Genomic DNA, 21742 nt, shown 5'->3' with positions numbered 1-21742 from the left:
ATCGTCGAAGTACCTTTTACATGTACCATCCCAACCTATGCAACCAGACGACCGAGAAGAGGGAGGTGAATCAGAAAGTTAGGTGCAGCAATGACCGACCGAAGAGAGGAGGTGAATCAGGAAGTTAGGTGCAGCAATGTTAGATGTTCTCTAATAATACCCGTTCGAGAACATCTAACATTAAAACATAATCATTAAATAGAAGTGAGTATTATTATCTCTTTATTTTCAAAAACCATTCACTAATAAAACAACATGTGTTAAAGAAACGCGTTTAATAGTTTGGATTGAGGCAAAGACTTCCTACACCCAACTTTTTGAACCTGCACCCAACAAATTTTCAAATTCCGAAAATGCCCTTTATTCTGGAATTAAAAATAATACATTTTGGAAAAGTAGATCCGGAAGAGATTATTGTGTTCTGGAAATAAAAATCCAGAAACAAAAATCAAAATTCCATTTCAGATAAGAAAATCCAGAATTGAAAATAATACATTTCAGAAAAGTAGATCCATAAGAGATTATTTTGTTCCGAAAAAAGGAATCCGAAATGTATTTTTATATGTACTCCATTTTTTAAGAACATTTTCGTCTTTTCCAAGAAATTGGGTGTAGTGATATGGTGTAGGAAGCAATTGCCTTGGATTGATTTAAGATTATCTTATCACCTGGGCCACGCAAGACGTTCATTTGGGCCAAGATGAACTAGGGCCCATCTTTTATGACTTTCTAATTCACCTCTCTTAATTAACCAAAATACGTATTTTTATTAAAAATTATGCACAAAATTTAAGTGTAAATTCATCTAAATCTAAATAAGTTATTTTTCTTACAAAATTCGAAATTTAGACGCAAAAATATTATTGCTTTTGTAAATTATTAAAAAAAGTTAACTAGCGTTGTTGTGTTATGTATCTCATCTTCAATTTAAGATTAAAACTCACACGGGGAAGAAATGGAACTGAAGCCAGTGCATTTTAGAGAATGATTAAACAACATCTACGACTTGAATTGGAATATTTGAATTATAATATTTTGTTGCTGAATTCAAGTGATTTCGTGGAGTTCTAGACCAATGTCTAACTCTGAGCCATCACAGAAAAAAAAATACACTCACTCATGTTACGTGGAAGGTGTTACTTGGTAATAAACTGATCACTTAATTATCCATTACTAAACTGTTCAGAATACTGAAAAACCGACTCATGAACATTTTAATGTTTAAAACTAGAAATTGAAAAATTATTAAAAAATTACTTACATACCAATACTTTTTAATTTCTTTCATAAGTTTAACTCAATCTTACAAAACGGGTAAGTTGAAATTTGTATTCACTTATATACTATAAATTGATCTTATTTTCGATGTAAAATCTCCAACTCACGTCTCCCATGTCGAGACTACCAAGTATGTGAGACTGGATGTTTATGAATGATCAATGACTTGGATAAGGAGGACACGTGGTTGTGGAAGGAATGAGAGGAGCTCGGGTACACGGTTAAATCGGCATACCTCATTATGAGGGAGGATGAAATAGAGGAGAATGGGACGGTGTTTAAAAAGTTTTGGAATAGTAAAGTCGTACTTACTGCTTTAGTTACGACTTGGAGGGTGTTGGAAAATAAGTTAGCCATTAAGGCTAACCTAGTAAGGCGCGGGATCACATTTGCAAGCTCCACGTGTAGTCTTTGTGGGGTTGAGGAGGAGATTAGTACTCATTTGTTCTTTGAGTGCAAAGTTGTTTGGTTATTGTGGAACCATTATTGTGCATGGTTGGACGTGTAAAGTGTGTTTCACAACGTTCCATTGTTAAATTTTTCCTAGTTTAGGTTGAGCAATGCGCCTGCTTCGATGAATGAGGTTGGAGGAGTTATTTGGATCACAGTAGTCAACGAGGTTTGGAAGCATAAAAACATGGTAATCTTTAAAGGGGGAGTAGTAGATGTACGACAAGCTTTTGCTTTGGTTCAATTAAAGGCTTGGTCATGGATTACATTCAAGTCACAATCTGCGCATTTTTCCTTTTCTGATTGGTGCATAGATCCGTTGGTTTGTATGAAGATGATCTCATGATGTATTCATTTAAATTGTATGATTGTTTGTCCCAAATGTCTTCCACTGAGTTAGCTATGAGAGTTTTGTATAGATAAACATAGGAGTAAGTCTAGTGAGAGAGGTTATGGTTAAGTTCATGTATAAGGGTTGGATCATCCCTAAAATGATTCACATTTATTCATTTTTTATTGCTGATAAAAAAAATGAATGATAATGACACAATTGGTGAAACATACTTTATTATAATATATTCTAAATAACTTTATTATCATCATAAGAAAGATTTTAAACATATTTTATGTATATCTCTTAATATATATTTTTCATATTTTTGTCCAAATTCTACTTATATGACATTGTCAATTTGATGACCTGAACGAGTATGGATATTGAATTGTTCTTATGTGTGCTTCTAACTTACGGCATCAAATTACAAAATTTGCCTCACATTGGAATCCAACTATTTTTGTGGTATATATTATTGAAACAGTAGCGGCACAAAGAAATGAGAGAGGCCAATCCACAATCTTCGAAATCTAGAATTTAGATATAGTTTTGAATCTCCTCATCCCCTAATCATGGAAATCTCTTAAATAAATGATTCTAATTAAAAATTCACAAGTTGAGTAAAAAACACTATAAAATGAGAAACTCATAATATAACAAAAAAAATACAAGAAAACAAAAATTAAGATGAGCATCATAATATAATAAGAACAAGACATGAATAAACAACATAGAGTAAAAAGAAAGAAACAGGAAAAAAATAAAAAATAAAAAATTGAGAGAAGACTTATAAGATGGAAGTAAGAACGCAGCATATACTTCTTCCTTCAAGATAAGAATGATGAGAATAAATCACCACTTTAAGAACTATATTATTAAATTAAGAAGTAGTTAATTAATTTTTACAAAGTTTTGAAAGTGTTATTTTCCTATGGGTAGATAATGGAATAGTGCTGGACATTTGTTAGTGATCCTTCCACTTGATGTCCTCATTGTCAAAAGACAATGATATCATAATAAGAATGATTTGATGGCACGTAATTAGAGACTAATTAAGGATTATAAAATATTAAAAGATAGCTATTAATATGGTATTATCATCATAATCAATAGATTATAAATCTAGATGAGTTCAATCGAAAACCATTGTGCATTTTTTCTATGTGCTGTGTATGGAAAAACAACTGAATTTCTGTGCCGACAAACATCCACGTCCAAATTATATACTCGTTACAAAAATAATAAATTAATTTTTTTTTATGTAATAAATTTCGCATTCACTATAAATTAGGATATTTTATAATATATATAAATAAATAAATAAAAAATAATTTTATAAAATTGAGTTAGATTTAAAATTATTTTTAATATGATATTATAATTGTTTTGAATTTAATACTGTTTATAATAACTATACAAAGACATTATAAATGAAAAATAGTTAGAAGATTCAAACTCACAATTTTAAATCCCAAGATTTAAGAAGACAGCAAAACAAAATTCTCATCCTTAAACAAAATAAACACAATATAGAATTTTTTTACAACAATAAAATATTTTTAAACTTTTTATTTTAAAAAATAAAATAATATTAAAAATCATATCTAGTATAAGCAAAATTAATCTGGACAGGACATGTATCATTTTCGACAGTAAAAAACTGTGTTGTGAAATTTACAAGGGTTTGTTTGGAAGGGAAAAAGTTGAATTTCAATTTTTATAATTAAATAGAAAGATAGACCATAGATTATTATGCCTTACAATAAATAAATAAATTTTATGAGAAATAAATAATTACATTGAATAAATTAATGAAAATTAAAGTGTTAGACTACATTGTTGTACTTAAAAATTATCATTTAATGGATAATTAATTGTTATAAATATAGTTCTATTACACGTGTATAGCGGTCAATTTGATTTTTATAATTTTTTGTTATTATTATTATTATTAAGTAATAATAAAAGTCCTTTGTTATGAGAAATTAGAACGCATTGTGATGTTTTCGATTTTATAAATTTATACCTTAAAAACAATATATTATTATTATAATAATAATAATAATAATAATAATAATAATAATAATAATAATAATAATAATAATAATAATAATAATAATAATAATAATAATAATAATAATAATAATAATAATAGTTGACGAAGATTAGTGCAGGTAGCACATTGTGTGGTAGACGCAATGTAAACGATGTGGGGTGTTATTATGCACCGAAAGCGTAATCCTTTTTCCTTTTACTTTTGCTGATCACGTAATCCACACCACTGCGTTTTTTTTGTGGTCTTTGCTTGTGGAAAAGGTTACGTTTTTTCTGCAAACCAACAATTTTAAAATATATTTATATTTAAATATAATTGATGGAGTTTTTAATGGGTAAATTCCCTATTTAGCACCATTTACACTTTTATTTTCCCAACTAGCACCATTTTGTTTTTATTTTTCTATCTAACACTCTTTTGTTTTTATTTCCCTATCTAGCATCATTTCAAAAATAAATTAAAACATAATAATTTTTTTTTTATAATTTTAAATTTGAATGCATTAAAAAATAAATATTTTTAATGTTTAAAATAGTTAGAAATATAATTAATTTATAAAGAAATGTGTTTTTACAAAATAAAAATAAAAAAGTAATAAATTTAAAATGTTTAGTTTAAAAATTATTTTTTTAAGAATGAATAAAATAAAAAATTAAACTCTACAGTAACATAAAAGTTGAATATATAAACATAAATTAGTATTTATTTTTATTATTATTAATAATGTAATTATGTTAATTTCAAGTAAAAAATATATGACATAATTATAAAAAAAACAAAGTTAAATAAGAACTGATATGGACATAAAAAAACAACATGATCGAAAAAAAAATGTTCATGTTGTCAAACACCAAGACACACATAAAGAATATGTCCCAACATTACTTGATTGTGCACTTCTCGTCATTAATTATGTTTCATTTGGCACAAATTATTTAATATACCATTGAAGAAAATATTAAATGAATTATCATATTTCATTTTTATGTTTTTAGTTATTATTTTTTTCTACCATTATTTTTTTTATTGTTGCTGTTTTTATTTTCTAGACTTTTTTTTCCATTTTTTGCTTCTCATTTTTAGGATTTTGCATTTAGGATAGACATTTCAATATTACTTGTGTATCCACTATTAATTAATACTAATTGACTTTGTTTTTTTTTAATTATGTCATGTATTTTTTACTTGAAATTAACATGATTACATCATCAATAATAATAAAAATAAATAGTAATTTTATGTTTATAAATTTAACTTTTATGTGGTTGTAGGGTTTAATTTTTTATTTTCTTCATTCTTAAAAAAAATAATTTTAAACTAAACATTTTTATTTTATAAAAACTCATTTATTTATTCGTTAATTATATTTCTAACTATTTTAAACATTAAAAATATTTATTTTTTAATGCATTCAAAATTAAAATTATCAAAAAATAAATAAATTATTATTTATTTATTTATTTTTGAAATGGTGCTAGATAGGGAATAAAAAATAAAAGTATTAGATAAGAAAATAAAAATAAAAAGGTGTTAGATAGAAAAATAAAAACAAAAGATTGCTAATTAGGAAAATAAAAGTGTAAATAGCTTCTTTAATTGACTGCTTAAAGCTTGGTTTATGATAATTACGCATTAATGGGGAGAGCGTAATCTGATATTTTGACTTTTTCGCAAGCTGTGTGTTTCTCAGATTATTTTTTTCACACGTCAAAGTGGTAGCATATGACAGCAATGCGAGGGAATTGTTCAAATACAATAAGGAGAGAGATGCCACAAACAAACACGACCCAAATTTCGATCATAACTCTTCCTAAACCTTAAACCCACTCACATTCTTTCGAAACCCCTTCCTTCACTTTCTGCTGTTCTTTCTTCTTCACCCAAGAAACATGAAGTTCTGCAAAAAGTACCAGGAATACGTACAGGCCCAGGAGAAGAAGCTTCCAGGCGTAGAATTCAAGACGCACAAGAAGATCTTGAAGAAGTGCAGGAAAAGCCCTTCATCCCAGAAACCCCTTAATGCGTCCCTTGCCGCCAAAACCAGCCCGGACAACTGCCCAGGTTATCAAAATCTTTTCTTTTCTTTCTAATTCCCATGTTTCGAGGTTTTGATTTTTTCTGCTTACAGAGTGCAATCAACCGGAGATAGAGGGCAATGACGGAGGGAGGAGAAAAAAAGACTCTTCTCTCTGTTTTTGCTATTCTATTAATCAATTCCAAAACATTTTTTTGAAGAAGGACCGAGGGGACTTTTTGTTATTGTTATTGAGAGAGATGTTTTAACTTTTATTGTTTGATGTATGCATTTTCTTCTATTCTATCTTGTGGCTAACTTGATATTAGTATTCAGTGTGCGATGGAACCTTCTTCCCTTCCCTTCTCAATGAAATGTCAGATGTGGTGGGGTGTTTTAATCAGCGTGCGCAGAAATTGTTGGATCTACATCTTGCTTCTGGCTTCAGAAAGTACTTTTTTTGGATCAAAGGCAGATTGCACGGAAACCATACTGCCCTGGTTCAAGAAGGCAAAGATCTTGTCACGTACGCACTCATAAATGCCATGGCAATTCGAAAGATACTCAAGAAATATGATAAGGTATGCCTGTATTTTCTGCTTCCCCGAACAAGTTTTAACAAGTACAAAACTTAGATATAGTTTATTTGGTGCATTTGGGGTTTTGGTATTGGTATGGTTCTGTTCATATATATCAGAATTGGGGATTTTACAAGGGAACTAAAGGTCTGCGCCAAAATCAAGGCAGATTATTATGGAAGAACTCTGATTCTGATTGAATAGAAGTTTCAAAATCAAGTAATCTAATTTGAGCTTTTAACTATCCTTTTTGTTTGGTAGGAGTGCTAATGGTTAGTTTAGGTCATTTTTGTGAAAATTTGAGTCTTTGTTGTATGTTCTTATTTCTACGTCTGTCACTACAGATTCATTATTCCAAGCAAGGACAATTATTCAAGTCGCAGGTCCAGAGCATGCATAAGGAGATTCTTCAGAGTCCCTGGCTTTGTGAGCTTATGGCCTTCCACATCAATTTAAGGGAAACTAAGGTCAAGTCGAGGAAGGAACATACTTTGTTCGATGGATGTTCTCTCACAATTAAGGATGGGAAACCGTCACTTTCTTGTGAGCTCTTTGATTCTATCAAATTGGATGCTGACTTGACTTGTTCTATATGCTTGGTAAGTTTCTCAATATCAGTCATTGGATGAGTTTGCTTCAACTTTAATTTATTATATGTTGTGTATTTGAATATTACTGTTGTACGAAGGCATGAAAGGTGTAGTTAAGTTAAATATTATAAATTAGAATTTTAAATTGAAGTCAAATTCTGTTCCTATCAATACACTGAATGCTTATTCTTTAACTATTTTATTTGTTTATGGTTTTCATTTATCTCACAGATATCAGTGATTTTCACTTTCCCGAATACAAAATGCAACTTCAAAAAAGAGATAGAGTAAATTGAAAATTCAGTTTAGGTTCTAAGTGAAACAATATGTTTCCCATGGAATTTGGAGAAGCATTTTCCTAGATTCTTCTTCACTTATTCACTAACACTGTTCATCTGGCTCCTATTACAGGACACACTGTTTGATCCAGTTTCTCTGACTTGTGGCCACATATTCTGCTATATTTGTGCTTGCTCGGCTGCATCAGTATCTATTGTTAACGGACTTAAGTCTGCAGATTCTAAAAAGAAATGTCCTCTATGCCGCGAGGTAAGCTTCCAGAATCCAGATACATGACGTTTATATTGCAGGTTGTCCTACAACTTGATTACTGTAGCTGATAAAAACTAGGAAATTTTTCATTTTAGTTGATTCCATAGCTTCACTCAAAAGATGTGGTATAAATCATGTGAATAACTCATGATTAAGAGGGCCATCTATCTCATATTTATAACTTGTGCTCATGATAGGATAATGATCAAACTCTAAAGCTTCATTTGATGTTATTTAAATGGATTTATCTCAAATCCAAATCCATATTTTTGGATTTTAAATCCAATCCATTTAATTGAATATTGATTAGATATAGATTGGATACATTTTTTGATTATCCAAATTGTATTTTGGGTTTGATTTGACTTGGCCTGATCCCGGTTGAGCCAAGACAATCCGGACTCCGGTTGAGCCAAGACAATCCGGACTCAGGTTGAGCAAAGTCGGCCCAAGTCCATGTCGAGCCGAGACATCCGGGCCCAAGTCGAATCGAGTTGGTATGAGCCAAAATTGAGCCAAGTCGTTCCGGGCCAAAGTTGAGCCGAGTCAACCCTGGGCCAAGTTGAGCAGAGTGGGCCAAAGCCCAAGTCAAATTGGCACCCAAACCAGGTTGAGTCGGCACCAAGCCCATGTCGAGCCAAGTCATCCTGGGCCCATGTCCAGCAGAGTCGGTCCGGGCACATGTCGAGACGAGTCAGTCCAAACCCATCTGGAGTCGAGTCGACTTGGGCCATGTCCAACTAAGTCGCCTCGGACCGATGTCAAGTCGAGTAGATGCTGGCCGATTTCAAGCCCAGTTGGTGTGGGTCAACATCGACTCGAGCCGATGCCGAGTCAAGCGGGAGGGACGATATCGTTCCGAGAGGGCTCAGGCCGATGTCGAAACAAGTCAGCCAAAGTCGATATCGAGCCGAGTTGGCCCGAATCGATGTCTGGCTGAGTGGGCCTAGATCGATGTCTGGCTGAGCGGGCACGGTCGATGTCGTGCCGAGTGGGCCCATATCGATGTCTGGCCAAGCGGGCCCAGGCCGATGTCGGGTTGAGCAGGCCCGAGTCGATGTTGGGTCGAGCAGGCCCGGGCCGATGTCGGGACAAGCGGGCTCGGACCGATGTCGAGATGAACAGGCCCAAATTGATGTAGGGAAAAACGGGCTCGGGCTTATGTCTAGGTTGATATCAAGCAGAACGAGCCCGGGCCAATGTCTAGATTGATATCGAGCAAAATCGGCCTAAGCCCATGTTTGGACGAATTTGTCTGGGCGCATGCCGAATCAAGTCAGGGTCGATGTCGGGCTGAGCGGGCCCGGATCAATGCAGGCTGAGCGGGCCCAGATCGATGTCTAGCCAAGTGGGCCCAAGCCGATGTCAGGTCAAGCCAACTCGGGTCCAGCAGGCCTAGGCCAATGTCAGGTCAAGCAGCCTGGGCCGATGTCGGAACGAGCAGGCACGGGCCGATGTCAAGACAAACAGGACCGGGCCAGTGTCTAAGTCGATTCAAGCAGAACGGGCTGGGGTCGAATATCTAGGTCGATATCGAGCATAATCGGCCTGTGCCCATGTCCTGTCGAATTTGTCCAAGTGCATGTCAAATCGAGTCAAGGCCGATGTCGAGCGGGCTCGAATCGATGTCAAGTCGAGTGGATGCTGGCCGATTTCAAGCTCAGTTGGTGTGGGTCAACATCGGCTCGAGTCGATGCTGATTCGAGCGGGCCAGGGACGATATCGTTCCGAGAGGGCCCAGGCCGATGTCGAAACGAGTCGGCTCGGGCCCAGATCGATGTCTGGCTGAGAGGACCCGGATTGATATCAGGATGAGTGGGACCAGATCGATGTTTGGCTGAGCGGGCCTGGTCGATGTCTAGCCGAGCGGGCCGAGGTCGATGTCGGGTCAAGCGAGCTCGGGTCGATGTTGGGTCGAGCAGGCCCGCGCCGATGTCGGGTAGAGCGTGCCCGGGTCAATGTCGGGTCGAGTAGGCCTGGGCCGATGTCGGGTCGAGTAGGCTCGGACCGATGTCGGGACAAGCGGGCTCGGGCCGATGTCGAGATGAACAGGTCCATGCTGATGTAGGGAAGAACGGGCCCGGGCCGATGTCTTGATTGATGTCGAGCAAAATCAACCTGAGCCCATGTCTGGACGAATTTGTCCGGGCACATGTCGAATCAAGTCAGGGTCGATGTCGAGCTGGCCCAAATCAATGTCCGGCCGCGCGGGCTAGCATTGAAATCGGGATGAGCGGGCTCGGATTGATGCCAGGCTGAGCGGGCCCAGATCGATGTCTAGCCAAGCGGGCCCAGGCAGATGTCGGGTCGAGCAGGCCTGGGCCGATGTCGGGACGAGTGGGCACGTGCCGATGTCAGGACGAACAGGCCCGGGCCAATGTCTAAGTCGATATCGAGCATAATCAGCCTGTGCCCATGTCTTGTCGAATTTGTCTGGGCGAATGTCGAATCAAGTTAGGGCCAATGTCGAGCGGGCCCGAATCAATGTCAAGTCGAGTGGATGTTGGCCGATTACAACCGAGACAAGTGGGCTCGAGCAGATGCCGAGTCAAGCGGGCCAGGGACGATATCATTCCGAGAGCGCCCAGGCCGATGTCGAGTAAAGCAGGCCAGGGACGATATCGTTCCGAGTGGGCCCAGGCCTGGATCGATGTCAGTTTGAGCGGGCCCGGATCGACGTCTGGCTGAGTGGTCTCGAATTGATGTCTGGCTGAGCGGGCCCAGGCCGATGTCGGGACTAGCGGGCTCGGGTCGATGTCGAGACAAGCGAGCTCGGGCCAATGTCGGGTCGAGCAGGCCTGGCCCGATGTCGGGACAAGCGGACTTGGGCCGATGTCGGGACGAACAGGCCCAGGCTGATGTAGGGAAGAACGGGCCCGGGCCGATGTCTAGGTTGATATCGAGCAAAATCAGCCTGAGCCCATGTCTAGTCGAATTTGTCCGGGCGCATGTCGAATCAAGTCAGGGCCAATGTCGAGCGGGCTTGAATCGATGTCGGGCCGAGTGGGCCCAGGCTGATGTCAGGTCAAGCCAGCTCGGGTCGAGTAGGCCGGACTGATGTCGGGTCGAGCAGGTCTGGGCCGATGTCGGGCCGAGTGGGCCCAGGCTGATGTCAGGTCGAGCAGGACTAACAGGCCCGGGCCATTGTCTAAGTCGATATCGAGCAAAACAGGTCGGGGTCGATGTCTATGTTGATATCGAGCATAATCGGTTTGAGCCCATGTCTAGTCGAATTTGTCCGGGTCGATGTCGAGCGCAGTCGGCAGACCCATGTTGAGTCGAGTTGGACTGGGTCCATGTCAATTTAAATCAGTCCAATTTTGAGCCGAGTTGGTCCGCGTCTAGGTTGAGTCGGCTTAGGCCCAGTTTAAACCAAGTTAGTATGTGTCCATATCAAAATGGATTTAATGCAATTGACAAAATGAATTTAATCTAATTAACCAAGTGGATATAATTTAGGTTTAATCCTCTTTAAATGGATTTAAAAAAAATCCAAATAAATTTGATCAGTTAAAATGGATATGAATTTTAAATCCAATCCATATGTTTGGATTTGGATAGGATCTATGAGCACCCTACACCTAACTATCGGGCTGTTAAGAATTGGCTACCCAAATAATTTTATTTCTCTTCATTTTGTGGATTTGAACCAATTAAAAAGATTGGCTACTTAGGCCTAGTTCTTACTATTGTTTATTGCAGGGTGGTGTATATGAAGGTGCCGTGCACTTGGAAGAACTAAATATTCTGTTAGGCCGAAGGTATGGTCCTACGTATCCCATTATTTGGGGGCTTAAAACCAGGGGTAGTAATTGGTAAAGAAAGATGGATGTTATTAGAAAATGTTTTTATATCATATTGTTTCTGCTAAATCCTTGAACATCACTAATTTCAATCCCTTAACAGCTGTCAGGAATACTGGGAGCAGAGGCTTCAGACCGAGAGGGTGGAGAGGATTAAGCAAATAAAGGAACATTGGGATTCACAGTGTAGGGCATTCGTAGGGGTCTAAACACAACATGCAATTTTTTAAACTTCTTTTGTAGAGTATAAGGTTTGTAGTTTTAGTCTGAAATGCAAGTTTGCATGTTTGATGTTTGATTGTTGTTCTGCATGTAACATAGTGAATAAGGTGAAGCTGCCTTTAAACTGTGCATAACTTTGTTGGTGGCGGCAATGTTTTTATTTAAGAAATTAGTAGTGCTGTTCATTGTATGTATCTGTATCTCACTTTGAAAATGGATTTAGAAACTCTATTCATCTCATTAACCTTTATATTTTTAGCCTATTGCGAAATTAGTCCTTAGTTCTTGATGGAAAAAATTTGTGGATCACCTAAAAAGCCTCTGCATTGGGATTTTCTTCACCAATTTCATCACCTTTGATTCATCTCATTTTAAAGTATCTTATTTTTAAAGTATTTTATTTGAATAAGAGAGTTTAAATTGATTTCATTAAATTGTTTTAAGTATTTCTTTAAAATTGTTTATCCATTCACACTATTATTTTCTGAAAATTTAAAAAATAAAAATAAACCGAGATTTTTAGAACAATCTAAGATGAGAGGTGAAGGTTCGAATGTAAGGATGATGAGTACAAACATGTAATTATGACAGAATTAGATTTCTTATTTCTCATTATTTTGAAAATTTACAAACATGTAAAACATAAATAAAAATAATAGTTTTTTAAAAAAAGAGGTGAATATTTGTTCTAGCATTTTTAACTTCTACATTTTATAATAGTGTCTGGCTCAAATTTTATTGATTTATTATATCCTTAAAAGTACAAGTTTTTCTCATAAGTTTTTTAAGCTTTTGTTTATTAATGTATTTTCCTCTTTTTAAGAGTTTATTTTTCTTTAGAATTGTATCTGTCCCAATTTTTTCATTTTGAAAGAAATACTTTACAGAATAATTAAAAAAGTTACTTACATTAAAATAATACATTTCTTTCAAGATTTTTAAAACGCGTTTAATTGGCCTTTTTTTGCAAGCAAAAGAGATAAATAAAGAGAGAACTAAGTTAAAAAAAAATCATAATTTATAATTACAAACTTTGATTTGTATTCTTACAAACTTTGATTTGTATTCTTACAAACTTTTCAGGCATTTCGAAGTGTAGATACTATGAATTTTGATTTGTATTCTTATAAATTTAAAACGTTTATATTTATATTAGTTTATTATACTAATATGATTATAAAAGATTGTTAATTATACATTCTTGATAAATAAATTCATATATTAATTTTGAAAGAAATAGAATGACAGGATTCTCCTTGTATCCTCTTCCCGTATATAATAGGAATATAATTCATATAATTAATTTCTTTTAATTTCTTAAAAGCATAGTTTAAGTAGTTAAACACTATTTTTCAGTATAGTTTAGTTTAGAAATAATTTTTCAGTTCAGTTTAATTTCGGCAAACTATTTTCCAGTTAAGTTTTTATATGATTTAATTCAATTCAATTTATTAGCTTCTAATACACTACTGATCCAAATTCTTTATCTTTGTATTACTCTCTCTTTTTCCGTTTCAACATCTATTTGGTTAGGGGGAAAAAAACATTTATTGAAATATTAATTTCATGTTTAATAATATTTTACTTCATAAAAAAATTATACTAAAATAGTTTTGTTAAGAGAAGAAATCACATTTCTATTGAAATATTAATTTCCAGCTTTGTATTAGCTTAACAAGAAAATATAGTTTAAGAACTATAACAGTTCATTAGATTTTAATATTAAAAAAATTAACTAAACTTATAAACAGTTTAGCAGTGGCAAGTTTATTTCACTTGTCTTAGTTTATAGTTTAGTTTAGTTCGGATTAATTTTTTTCTTCTAACCTATAAACTAAGAACAACCCTAATTATAGGTGATTTGATGAGATGAAACAAAAAATGATAATAGGAAATTATAAGTGTTTTTGTGTGTTTAGAAACAAAGGTGAAAGTGATCCATATAACATAACATCATTGGAATGGTGACCCCACTCCACACATCAATTTCTGTCATTCTATGTCATGATCTGTTTCCTACACATGCTATATCATCTTAGATGGAACAAAATTAGAAAGACAACGTTTTATCTGTTACTCATATATGGGTGGTGGAGGAAGCCATACAATGGAGAAACACCAGATTTTCTTAATTTCTTATAATCCACTGGATCGGTTGGCATATTCTTGAACTAATGCCCCAAAGAGAGATTCTCTCTGAAGCAAATTGGAAGGCTTGTCATATTCTTTTGCTCGTCCTGATACAAACACAACAACAACAAATTCAGGCAACTATGGTCAAAGAACAAGTATCATGCAGAGACCAATGCAATGCAATGCAAAGAGAGTATATACCTGCGTCTACAACTAGCACTCTGTCACAGTCCATGACTGTGGGTATTCTGTGAGCAATGCTGATGATGGTGCATGCTGCAAATTCCTCTCTTATGATCTTCTGAATCACGCCATCAGTTTGAGAATCAACAGAAGCTGTGGCCTCATCCATAAACAAAAGTCGGCTTCTCTTAAGTATAACACGCCCTAGACAAACCAACTGTCTTTGCCCCACACTCCAGTTCTCTCCGTTTTCCACCACTTCAAAGTTCAAACAAAACTTTCTCATTAGTACTACAACCATCAACAAAACTAAACAACCCAAATAAATTAGGAAAAACTCTCTACCTAAAGAGTCAAGTTTTTCAGGCTTAGCAGCAACAACATCTTTTAGCTGGCAACGCTCCAAGCTCTACCACAATAAAGTTATTAGACTAATGGATTGAAAATATTCAACAGAAGAGTTGACAGATTTTAATTGCCTCATAACTTACCTTCCATATTTCTTCATCTGTATATTGTCCAATGGGGTCAATGTTGTTTCTGACAGTTCCTTCAAAAAGCACAGGCTCCTGAGGAATGATACCGAACCGTGATCTGAGATCGTGAAGTCCCAAGATGGATATGTCAATACCATCAACTATTATTTTTCCGACCAAAGGTTCCACCAGCCTAAAGAATACTTGAATTAAAGTTGACTTTCCACTCCCAGTTCGACCCACAACGCCAACTTTTTCACCTCCACTAATGCTTAAAGTAATTCCTTTGAGCACCAGAGGAGAATTTGGACGATATCTGACCTGTTCACCAGAAGCTCAAGTCATCATGACCGTGTTGCACAGTTCAAAATAGTAATGGAAAACTCTAAATAAGAAACAATGTTCAGGTTAGTAGCTTAAATCAATAGAAATCGGTGAATTATTTTGCAAAATATAGATGCTTTCAGATGTAAAACAATCAATTTCTTCGTACTCAAGTTACCTGCAAATCCTTGATATCTACATTGCCTTGACCTGGCCAATTTGAAGGAGGTAGATGATCCTTGATATTCCATGCTGGTTCTGATGGAATATTTGTAAACTGCTTTATCCTCTCTACTGACACCATCTTGTTTTCGATGAAACAACTGATGTATACAGCCCAGAACAAGACAGCGTTTAAGGACAACCCATAAGAGAGAGATAAACCAATATTTTCTGCATCAAGAAGAACAATCCAATCAGTTTATAATAAAATTTTGGTTGCGACACAAACATCCTTGTTTTATGAAATGAGCGACATGGGCGCATGCAATGCAAGACAACCAGGTACTACGATTTAAACTGATTTGTTTGCAGACAATAGACCCAATCGTAAGAGCTACACAATTTAAAGAAGTATTATTGTGATCAGAGTGAAACTCACATAAATAGATAGTAGGCACCGAAGTTTAGAGTTCCTTTGGAGTCAATTTACCTGGCTTTATGATACCGTTGGGCAAGATGATCATGAACAAGGCAGAAATGCAAAAGACAATGCTTCCAAACAATTCTATGCGAAATCCCAACCACTCATTAGAACTATAGTTGTGGAAATCTATTCGCAAATTAGAATTCACCCGTTTGAGATTTTCAACACAGAATATCTTTTGCTTTCTGAATGAACGGATTGTCATGACCCCTGCAATGGTTTCGGAGAAGTATTGAATAACTGGTGCTTTGGTAATTGAATCCATGCGAGTAAATTCCCGAGATGATGCAAGATAGTAATCCTGAAAACACAGGAATCGTTTACATAAAGTATGCAAGATATATTCAATTGCAAACAAACTACATTCTGACTTGTGAATAATATGAATTGTATTTGCAAAACAATGGAGTCTAATGGTTATTGTTCTACACATTATGAAACACGGCCATTCAAATTTCCATGTACATAAAACCAAAAACTCTGTAAGTAACTTCAACACGGTGGAAGCTATGGTATAAATCCACCATTCATATTACAAGATGGCACGCATTTTCAGTTTTACACATTTGCAACCAAATAAAGGCAAAGCAGTAGACAATCAGGGTTATAAAATTCATACCCGGTACCATAAATTCAACCAAACAAGAGGAATTATCAAAAACACTGTTGGCCAAGAATTTTGACAGGTTATAATGAAGATGCTGAGCACTGTAATGTACATGGTGATAACAACTCCCATGAACAAGGGGAGAAGGACATCAACATTGGTTTGATCAGTGGATGCCTGCAAAGTTATAAAAAGAAAAATAAGCAGTATAAGAGTGTGATTAACATGTGAAATGTAAAAGTTTGTTATGATGAGGATTAGATTCTTTGTTCCTCACAGCATACTTGGCACTAAGTTCTTACCCTACTTAGAATTCTCCCAGATGGCGTAGTGTCAAAGAAAGACATGGGCGCATGCAAGATGCTACGAACAATTTGTGTGAAGAGTAGTTGTGCTGTCCTTATCCCCATGAGAGTAACGAAGTAGGATCTTCCCACTAACAAGACACTGGAGACAACAGCAATAATTGCATAGACGTATATGAACAGAGAAGGGTTAAACATTTTAGCACGTTCTTCTGAGGTTTCATATGCCAACCAATAATCACTTGCCATCAAAGACACTTGCCACAGCAAAGACAGAATCAATACTATTGTAATGCCCCACCAGCCAAACGCCTCAGTGCAATAGAGTTTATACATACGTAAGCTCACTTTGCCAGTTTCTCTTTCCTCTTCTTGGACGAGTTTAGAACTTTTCTTGCTAGACTTAGGCTCATCAATACAATTGTTTTCACCATTGTTTCCCTTGTCAATTGAAGCTATCTCTAGAGCCTTGGTTGGTTTGTTCAAATTTTCACCTGGCGTGATCATACTCTGCTCTACCAATTCCATGGAGGTCTCATGCGCATCGACGAGAGCTTTAAAATCCATTCCAGACTCTAACAGATCTTCATACTTCCCTGATTGGACTATCGTACCGTCCCTCGTCACCTTTATCAAACAGATACAAAAGTATTTGAATTACTCCCCAAATCAATTTCAAGAATAGAACAAATGAAGCATAACAACGTGAGGAAAAGAATCTTACTAATATACGATCCACATTATGCAGGAAATCTACTTGGTGTGTTACAAGAACAGTGGTCTTGCCTTTTAGAGCCCCCCTCACGCATTCCTGTATAAAAGGCATTCCACAAACATTAAAGAATCATAGATTTTGCACCTAAACTAAAATCGTAGGATATCTCGAGTTTGTTTATGATGTCAAACAAAGCATCATCACCAAAACCTTGGGAGTTAGAATCTAGATAAGGCTTTGAATTCAACCTTCTCCAATTAGAGACCAATCAAACTGGACTAAATAGAATTTCTTAATGTAACAATTCTATGAAGATTACTTGAACGCTTCATGCAACAAACTAGCACATAATGAGTAAGATTATATTTAAACATAATGCGGAGCAGAACGGTTGAACTTTGAGAATAGGCACCTTAAATATTTCAGAACCAGTATGAGCATCAACAGCACTGAAGACATCATCAAGAAGATATATATCACAGTCTTGATACACAGCCCGGGCAAGTTGTATACGCTGCTTCTGGCCTCCACTTAGGTTGATACCACGCTCTCCAATTTCTGTCTGATCCCCGTAATCCATCATTTCCAAATCTTTCTCCAAACAACACACCCTGATAACCTCATCGTACCTCTGTCTGTCCATTGGTAAACCGAAGAGAATGTTTTCTTCAATGGTCTCATTTTGAATCCAAGATGTTTGTGCAACATAAGCAACACTCCCACAAACGCGAACCTTTTGCAGAAATATATTATTATATAATCAGAATACAATCAGACCCGACTGTAAACATCCTTAAAAAAGTTCTAAATTCTGAACCAGAAATCGTACCTTTCCAGAAATCTTGTGCGTCTCTCCAAGAATTGATATAAGAAGGGATGACTTTCCTGACCCTACGGTTCCAACAATTGCTGTAAGCTCACCTTTTTTTATTTTCAAATTGATATTTTTCAAGTCCTGCTGCGTGCTATCATCATCCCAACTAAAAGTCCCATCTATGATTTCCACAGCTGTTTGTTCACCGCATCCTTCCTCTCTCTCAACTGAATCATTCGACAATTCCCCGCTCAACATGAACCTATCTAACCTCTCCAGTGATATCATTGCTTGTGAAAGAGATATCATAGACTGTGGGAATGTCCTAATAGGCTCCTGCAATAACCTGAACACAGTTGTTGTGGTGAACACTGTGGCTGCATCAAGTTTAACTCCCAACAAAATAGCCGTTCCAAACGTGATAGCTGATATCCACAAGGGCGTGCTCCACAGCACAACAATATTGCCACAAATTGAGAACATCAACTTGGAGAGCCACCCATACTCCGTCTCACGGAAACCCAAAATTCTCTGCTTGAAATGTTCCTCCCAGGCCTGAAATTTGATCACAGACATATAGTTAAGCATCTCATTCACAGCTTTCATTCTGGAGTCCCGGTTCACCATCAGATTTTGAAGGAACTTGTTGTTTCTTTTGTTTCCCTTTACAGAATAGGCAAAAGCACAAACCAGACCAAGAAACGCGATGACAACTGAGTCACCTAAACATTTGTAAAGCAGAACCAAGCCAATACCAACTTGGAGTGGCATCATCCACACAGCATGTAACTGGAGCATCATGTCAGAGAGTTGCTGGGTATCCACAGCCATGTAATTTACAATTGTCCCAACTCCATGTTCCTTCCGAGAAGAGAATGATAGCTTTAACCCCTTCTTATACAAAGAGGAGATAAGAGTGCAGCGTATAAGCATCCCAAGCTTTTGAGCTTGGAAGTTGAAATGATGAGTGCTCATGACTTCGATGAACTTAGCAACGAGAAGGATCAACACGAGGTAGTATCCTTCATATTTAGAGTTTCCCTTCCCTGATGTGAAATCCACAAAACTTTGTATCAGAACCGGCCCCACAAACATGACACAGAGCCTAATGATAGCTAGGAAGGCGCTGAAGACCAACTCCTTCCAAAAGCACCGAAGCAAAGTCATTCCTACCGGATGCTTTGATGTCTCGTTTGATGTAGGCCATTTTGATTCAAAAATAGAAGACATTCTCTCAGCTCTATGCTCCGGAGAAAGCGTTGGAACATCATCAATCTTCAGCACGGACTTGTACCCTTTACTCAATAAGGGGTTCATCCAAATCCAAAAAGTCTTGGATAATAGAGAAGCTGAAGCAAAACCAGTAACCTCGGATTTTCTCTCAGTACCATCATGCAACTTGGCTTTTCCTTCCACAAGTGGTCGTGTTTCTTCTGTCGTCAAAACAATGCCAGTGGATCCTTCAACCGCCACAAAAAGAAGAAATAACGACAGAGGAAACGAAATGAAAGAGACCACCTCATCCACCCTGACGCCTTCGACCTCATCCACGTCCACCGAGACCAAACGTACGACAGCAGAAACAATGAACAACAAAATGACAAAGAAATTTACAATCCAATAAACTCGAACTGACAGAGGGTGTGCAACGACTTGAAACCTTTTCTCGTGGATGATGAAGACTACAAGCACAGCATGTGTTATGGCCTGGACTAACCAAAACACCTCGTCAACTTGCTTCCACGGCGCCATGGTGGGACTGCTAAACGTAAGAACAGAAGCAACAGTGTAGAGCACAGTCAAAAGAACCACTCCAGTTATGGTTAACTTAAACCGCATAGTTGTATGGAAAACGGATATGACGTTTCCGATTAATGGTTTGCTGAGGTCGGTAGTGGAGCCACCATTGAAGGTGGACCTTTTCCAGAGCTTGGTGGCAGCAAACACGAAGAGAAACACGAGGAGCACGACATCAACAAAAGACAATATAGCTCTTTGAGGACAAGGTGTGAGGAAAATGTATCTTATCCACTGAAGCATAGTTGAGATAAAGGTTTCCCCTGAGGTTTGTTTCACAGGGAATGCACAGGAGAGGGTTGAAGATGCGAGGGACATGTTTGTGAAACTTCACCTTCAACTTTTCTCTCACGCACTCTCTCTGCTACCTCATGAACCTCTCAGAACCAGATTTATTGATGAATTATTATACTAAGTTGAAATGGTAACACTATATATGCACACGAATTTGCATAATAAAATGATCAAGTTCTTCTTAATTAGTAAGGGATAAGTAGTATGTTGCATTTATGAATTATTAATTACTATTAACCATTGAAACTGGTTACAGCTAGAAAAACTGAAAGTATGAGAAATTTGCAGCATTAGTGCTGAAAATGTATGAAGGTTACAACTCATATATGTTTTGTTAGGAAAGAACGAAGCATGAAGAAGGAATATCTGTTTCTGTCCTTTGAAGGAGCACCACCGAACTTCCCTTTTGTGTGCATCACGTGTATACCAAATATAGTAATTAACTGTGTGCATGCTACATGTGTAATAAGTGCAGAGACTATCTTCATATTCATTTATTTATACACTGCTTTTTCCCCTGTGCAAGGCAAGAGATTTATTTTAAAATAAATTTATTATATAAAATTGGTTTAATAAAAACAGAAAAATTGGAAAAAATAGCAAATAATATGTATAATAAGTATGAAAATTTAAAATTATATAATTTTGGAATAATAATAATTAATGGAGACAATAATAATAATTATGATAATAATTTTTTTCAAATAAAGTATCATGCATTATAATTATGATTAAGTGATTTTTAGCACAATAACATGAGTTTACAAATATAATATATTTAATATATAAATTTGATTTGAAAAATAAGAATAATTTAAAATAATAACAAATAATATTAGTTCACATGTTGCTACACAATTTATCCCAATACATATGAAAAAATGGTTATTATTGGAAGTTATTATTGGAGAGGTTTTTGTAAAAAAAAAAAATTGTGTTTTTCCCTTTTGGTAACATGTAGAGAAATGACCTTTTTTATATCTCTTTGATTTTTTTTTAGCTCTTTCTTTATACCACACAATGTTAATATTGAATGAAAGTTGTCCAAAGCAAGAATTTCTAATTAAAAAATATTAATTAGCAGAAACAATTATAAACTCAATTAAGAGACATAGATCATTATGGTAGTACCTAACATATTATCATTATTGTGGAACAATTTGTGAAGCAAGTATCAATTTTATTTTTCTTCTTGCCTTTTCTTGCATCATATTGATCAATTTCTGAAAAAAAAACATTTGTAAGGAAGTTCAAATTAATTGAATGCTCAAAATAAACACAGTATTTAGTAAAAGAGAACTTTGAAAATAAAAGAACATAAATTACTCAAATTTAAGTCAGAGATAATGGTTATCTATTACCAATGTGATGTGTTGTATTTTGAATATATAAAATTCAATTGCATCTACAGTGAAACTTGGATACTTCTACTTGTTATGTGTACATTTATGTTATGCAAAATTTCAAAGTGAACCACATTCTTTTGGAATGTACCAATGTCATTGAATTGGAAGTAATAAAAGTTATAAACTATTCATTTATTTTAGTTAAAATAAAATTCAAACATGCTA

At 35.9% G+C, this 21742-nt stretch overlaps 2 protein-coding genes across 3 annotated transcripts; one reads left to right on the top strand and one right to left on the bottom strand.

The window, feature by feature from the left end:
• The first annotated feature begins 5875 nt into the window (after positions 1–5875).
• LOC137814738 (probable E3 ubiquitin-protein ligase BAH1-like 1) lies at positions 5876–12117 on the top strand. Of its 2 annotated transcripts, none has more exons than XM_068617625.1 (6): positions 5876–6179; positions 6469–6713; positions 7055–7309; positions 7712–7849; positions 11555–11613; positions 11759–12117. In XM_068617625.1, the coding sequence occupies exons 1-6, from the start codon at positions 6008–6010 to the stop codon at positions 11862–11864; spliced, it is 975 nt and encodes a 324-aa protein (XP_068473726.1). In that variant the 5' UTR covers positions 5876–6007; the 3' UTR covers positions 11865–12117. The 2 variants fall into 2 exon arrangements, with proteins under 2 accessions (XP_068473726.1, XP_068473727.1); XM_068617626.1 differs by having other exon boundaries at positions 5901–6179; positions 6462–6713.
• A 1703-nt stretch (positions 12118–13820) lies between these two features.
• LOC137814737 (ABC transporter C family member 4-like) lies at positions 13821–20642 on the bottom strand. Its single transcript, XM_068617624.1, has 11 exons — positions 18096–20642; positions 17679–17999; positions 17276–17362; positions 16549–17178; positions 16259–16423; positions 15646–15940; positions 15172–15386; positions 14685–14990; positions 14539–14602; positions 14212–14451; positions 13821–14114 (listed from the first exon to the last, which is right to left on the bottom strand). The coding sequence occupies exons 1-11, from the start codon at positions 20193–20195 to the stop codon at positions 14014–14016; spliced, it is 4524 nt and encodes a 1507-aa protein (XP_068473725.1). The 5' UTR covers positions 20196–20642; the 3' UTR covers positions 13821–14013.
• Positions 20643–21742: the final 1100 nt, after the last annotated feature.

Source organism: Phaseolus vulgaris, chromosome 1 (genome assembly GCF_000499845.2).
Source record: "Phaseolus vulgaris cultivar G19833 chromosome 1, P. vulgaris v2.0, whole genome shotgun sequence".
Classification (NCBI taxonomy): Eukaryota; Viridiplantae; Streptophyta; class Magnoliopsida; order Fabales; family Fabaceae; genus Phaseolus; species Phaseolus vulgaris.
The sequence above is the reverse complement of the archived record's forward strand: the minus strand, read 5'-3'. Positions and strand labels throughout refer to the sequence as shown.

Excerpts from the sequence above, each read along its gene's own strand:
- LOC137814738 (XM_068617625.1), top strand. The coding sequence starts at position 6,008 with ATGAAGTTCTGCAAAAAGTACCAGGAATACGTACAGGCCCAGGAGAAG. Across the intron at positions 6,714-7,054 it reads TACTCAAGAAATATGATAAG|ATTCATTATTCCAAGCAAGG; the intron begins GTATGCCTGTAT and ends CTGTCACTACAG. Across the intron at positions 11,614-11,758 it reads AATATTCTGTTAGGCCGAAG|CTGTCAGGAATACTGGGAGC; the intron begins GTATGGTCCTAC and ends ATCCCTTAACAG.
- LOC137814737 (XM_068617624.1), bottom strand. The coding sequence starts at position 20,195 with ATGTCCCTCGCATCTTCAACCCTCTCCTGTGCATTCCCTGTGAAACAA. Across the intron at positions 17,363-17,678 it reads CTGGTTCTGAAATATTTAAG|GAATGCGTGAGGGGGGCTCT; the intron begins GTGCCTATTCTC and ends CCTTTTATACAG. Across the intron at positions 14,452-14,538 it reads TGAAAAACTTGACTCTTTAG|TGGTGGAAAACGGAGAGAAC; the intron begins GTAGAGAGTTTT and ends TGAACTTTGAAG.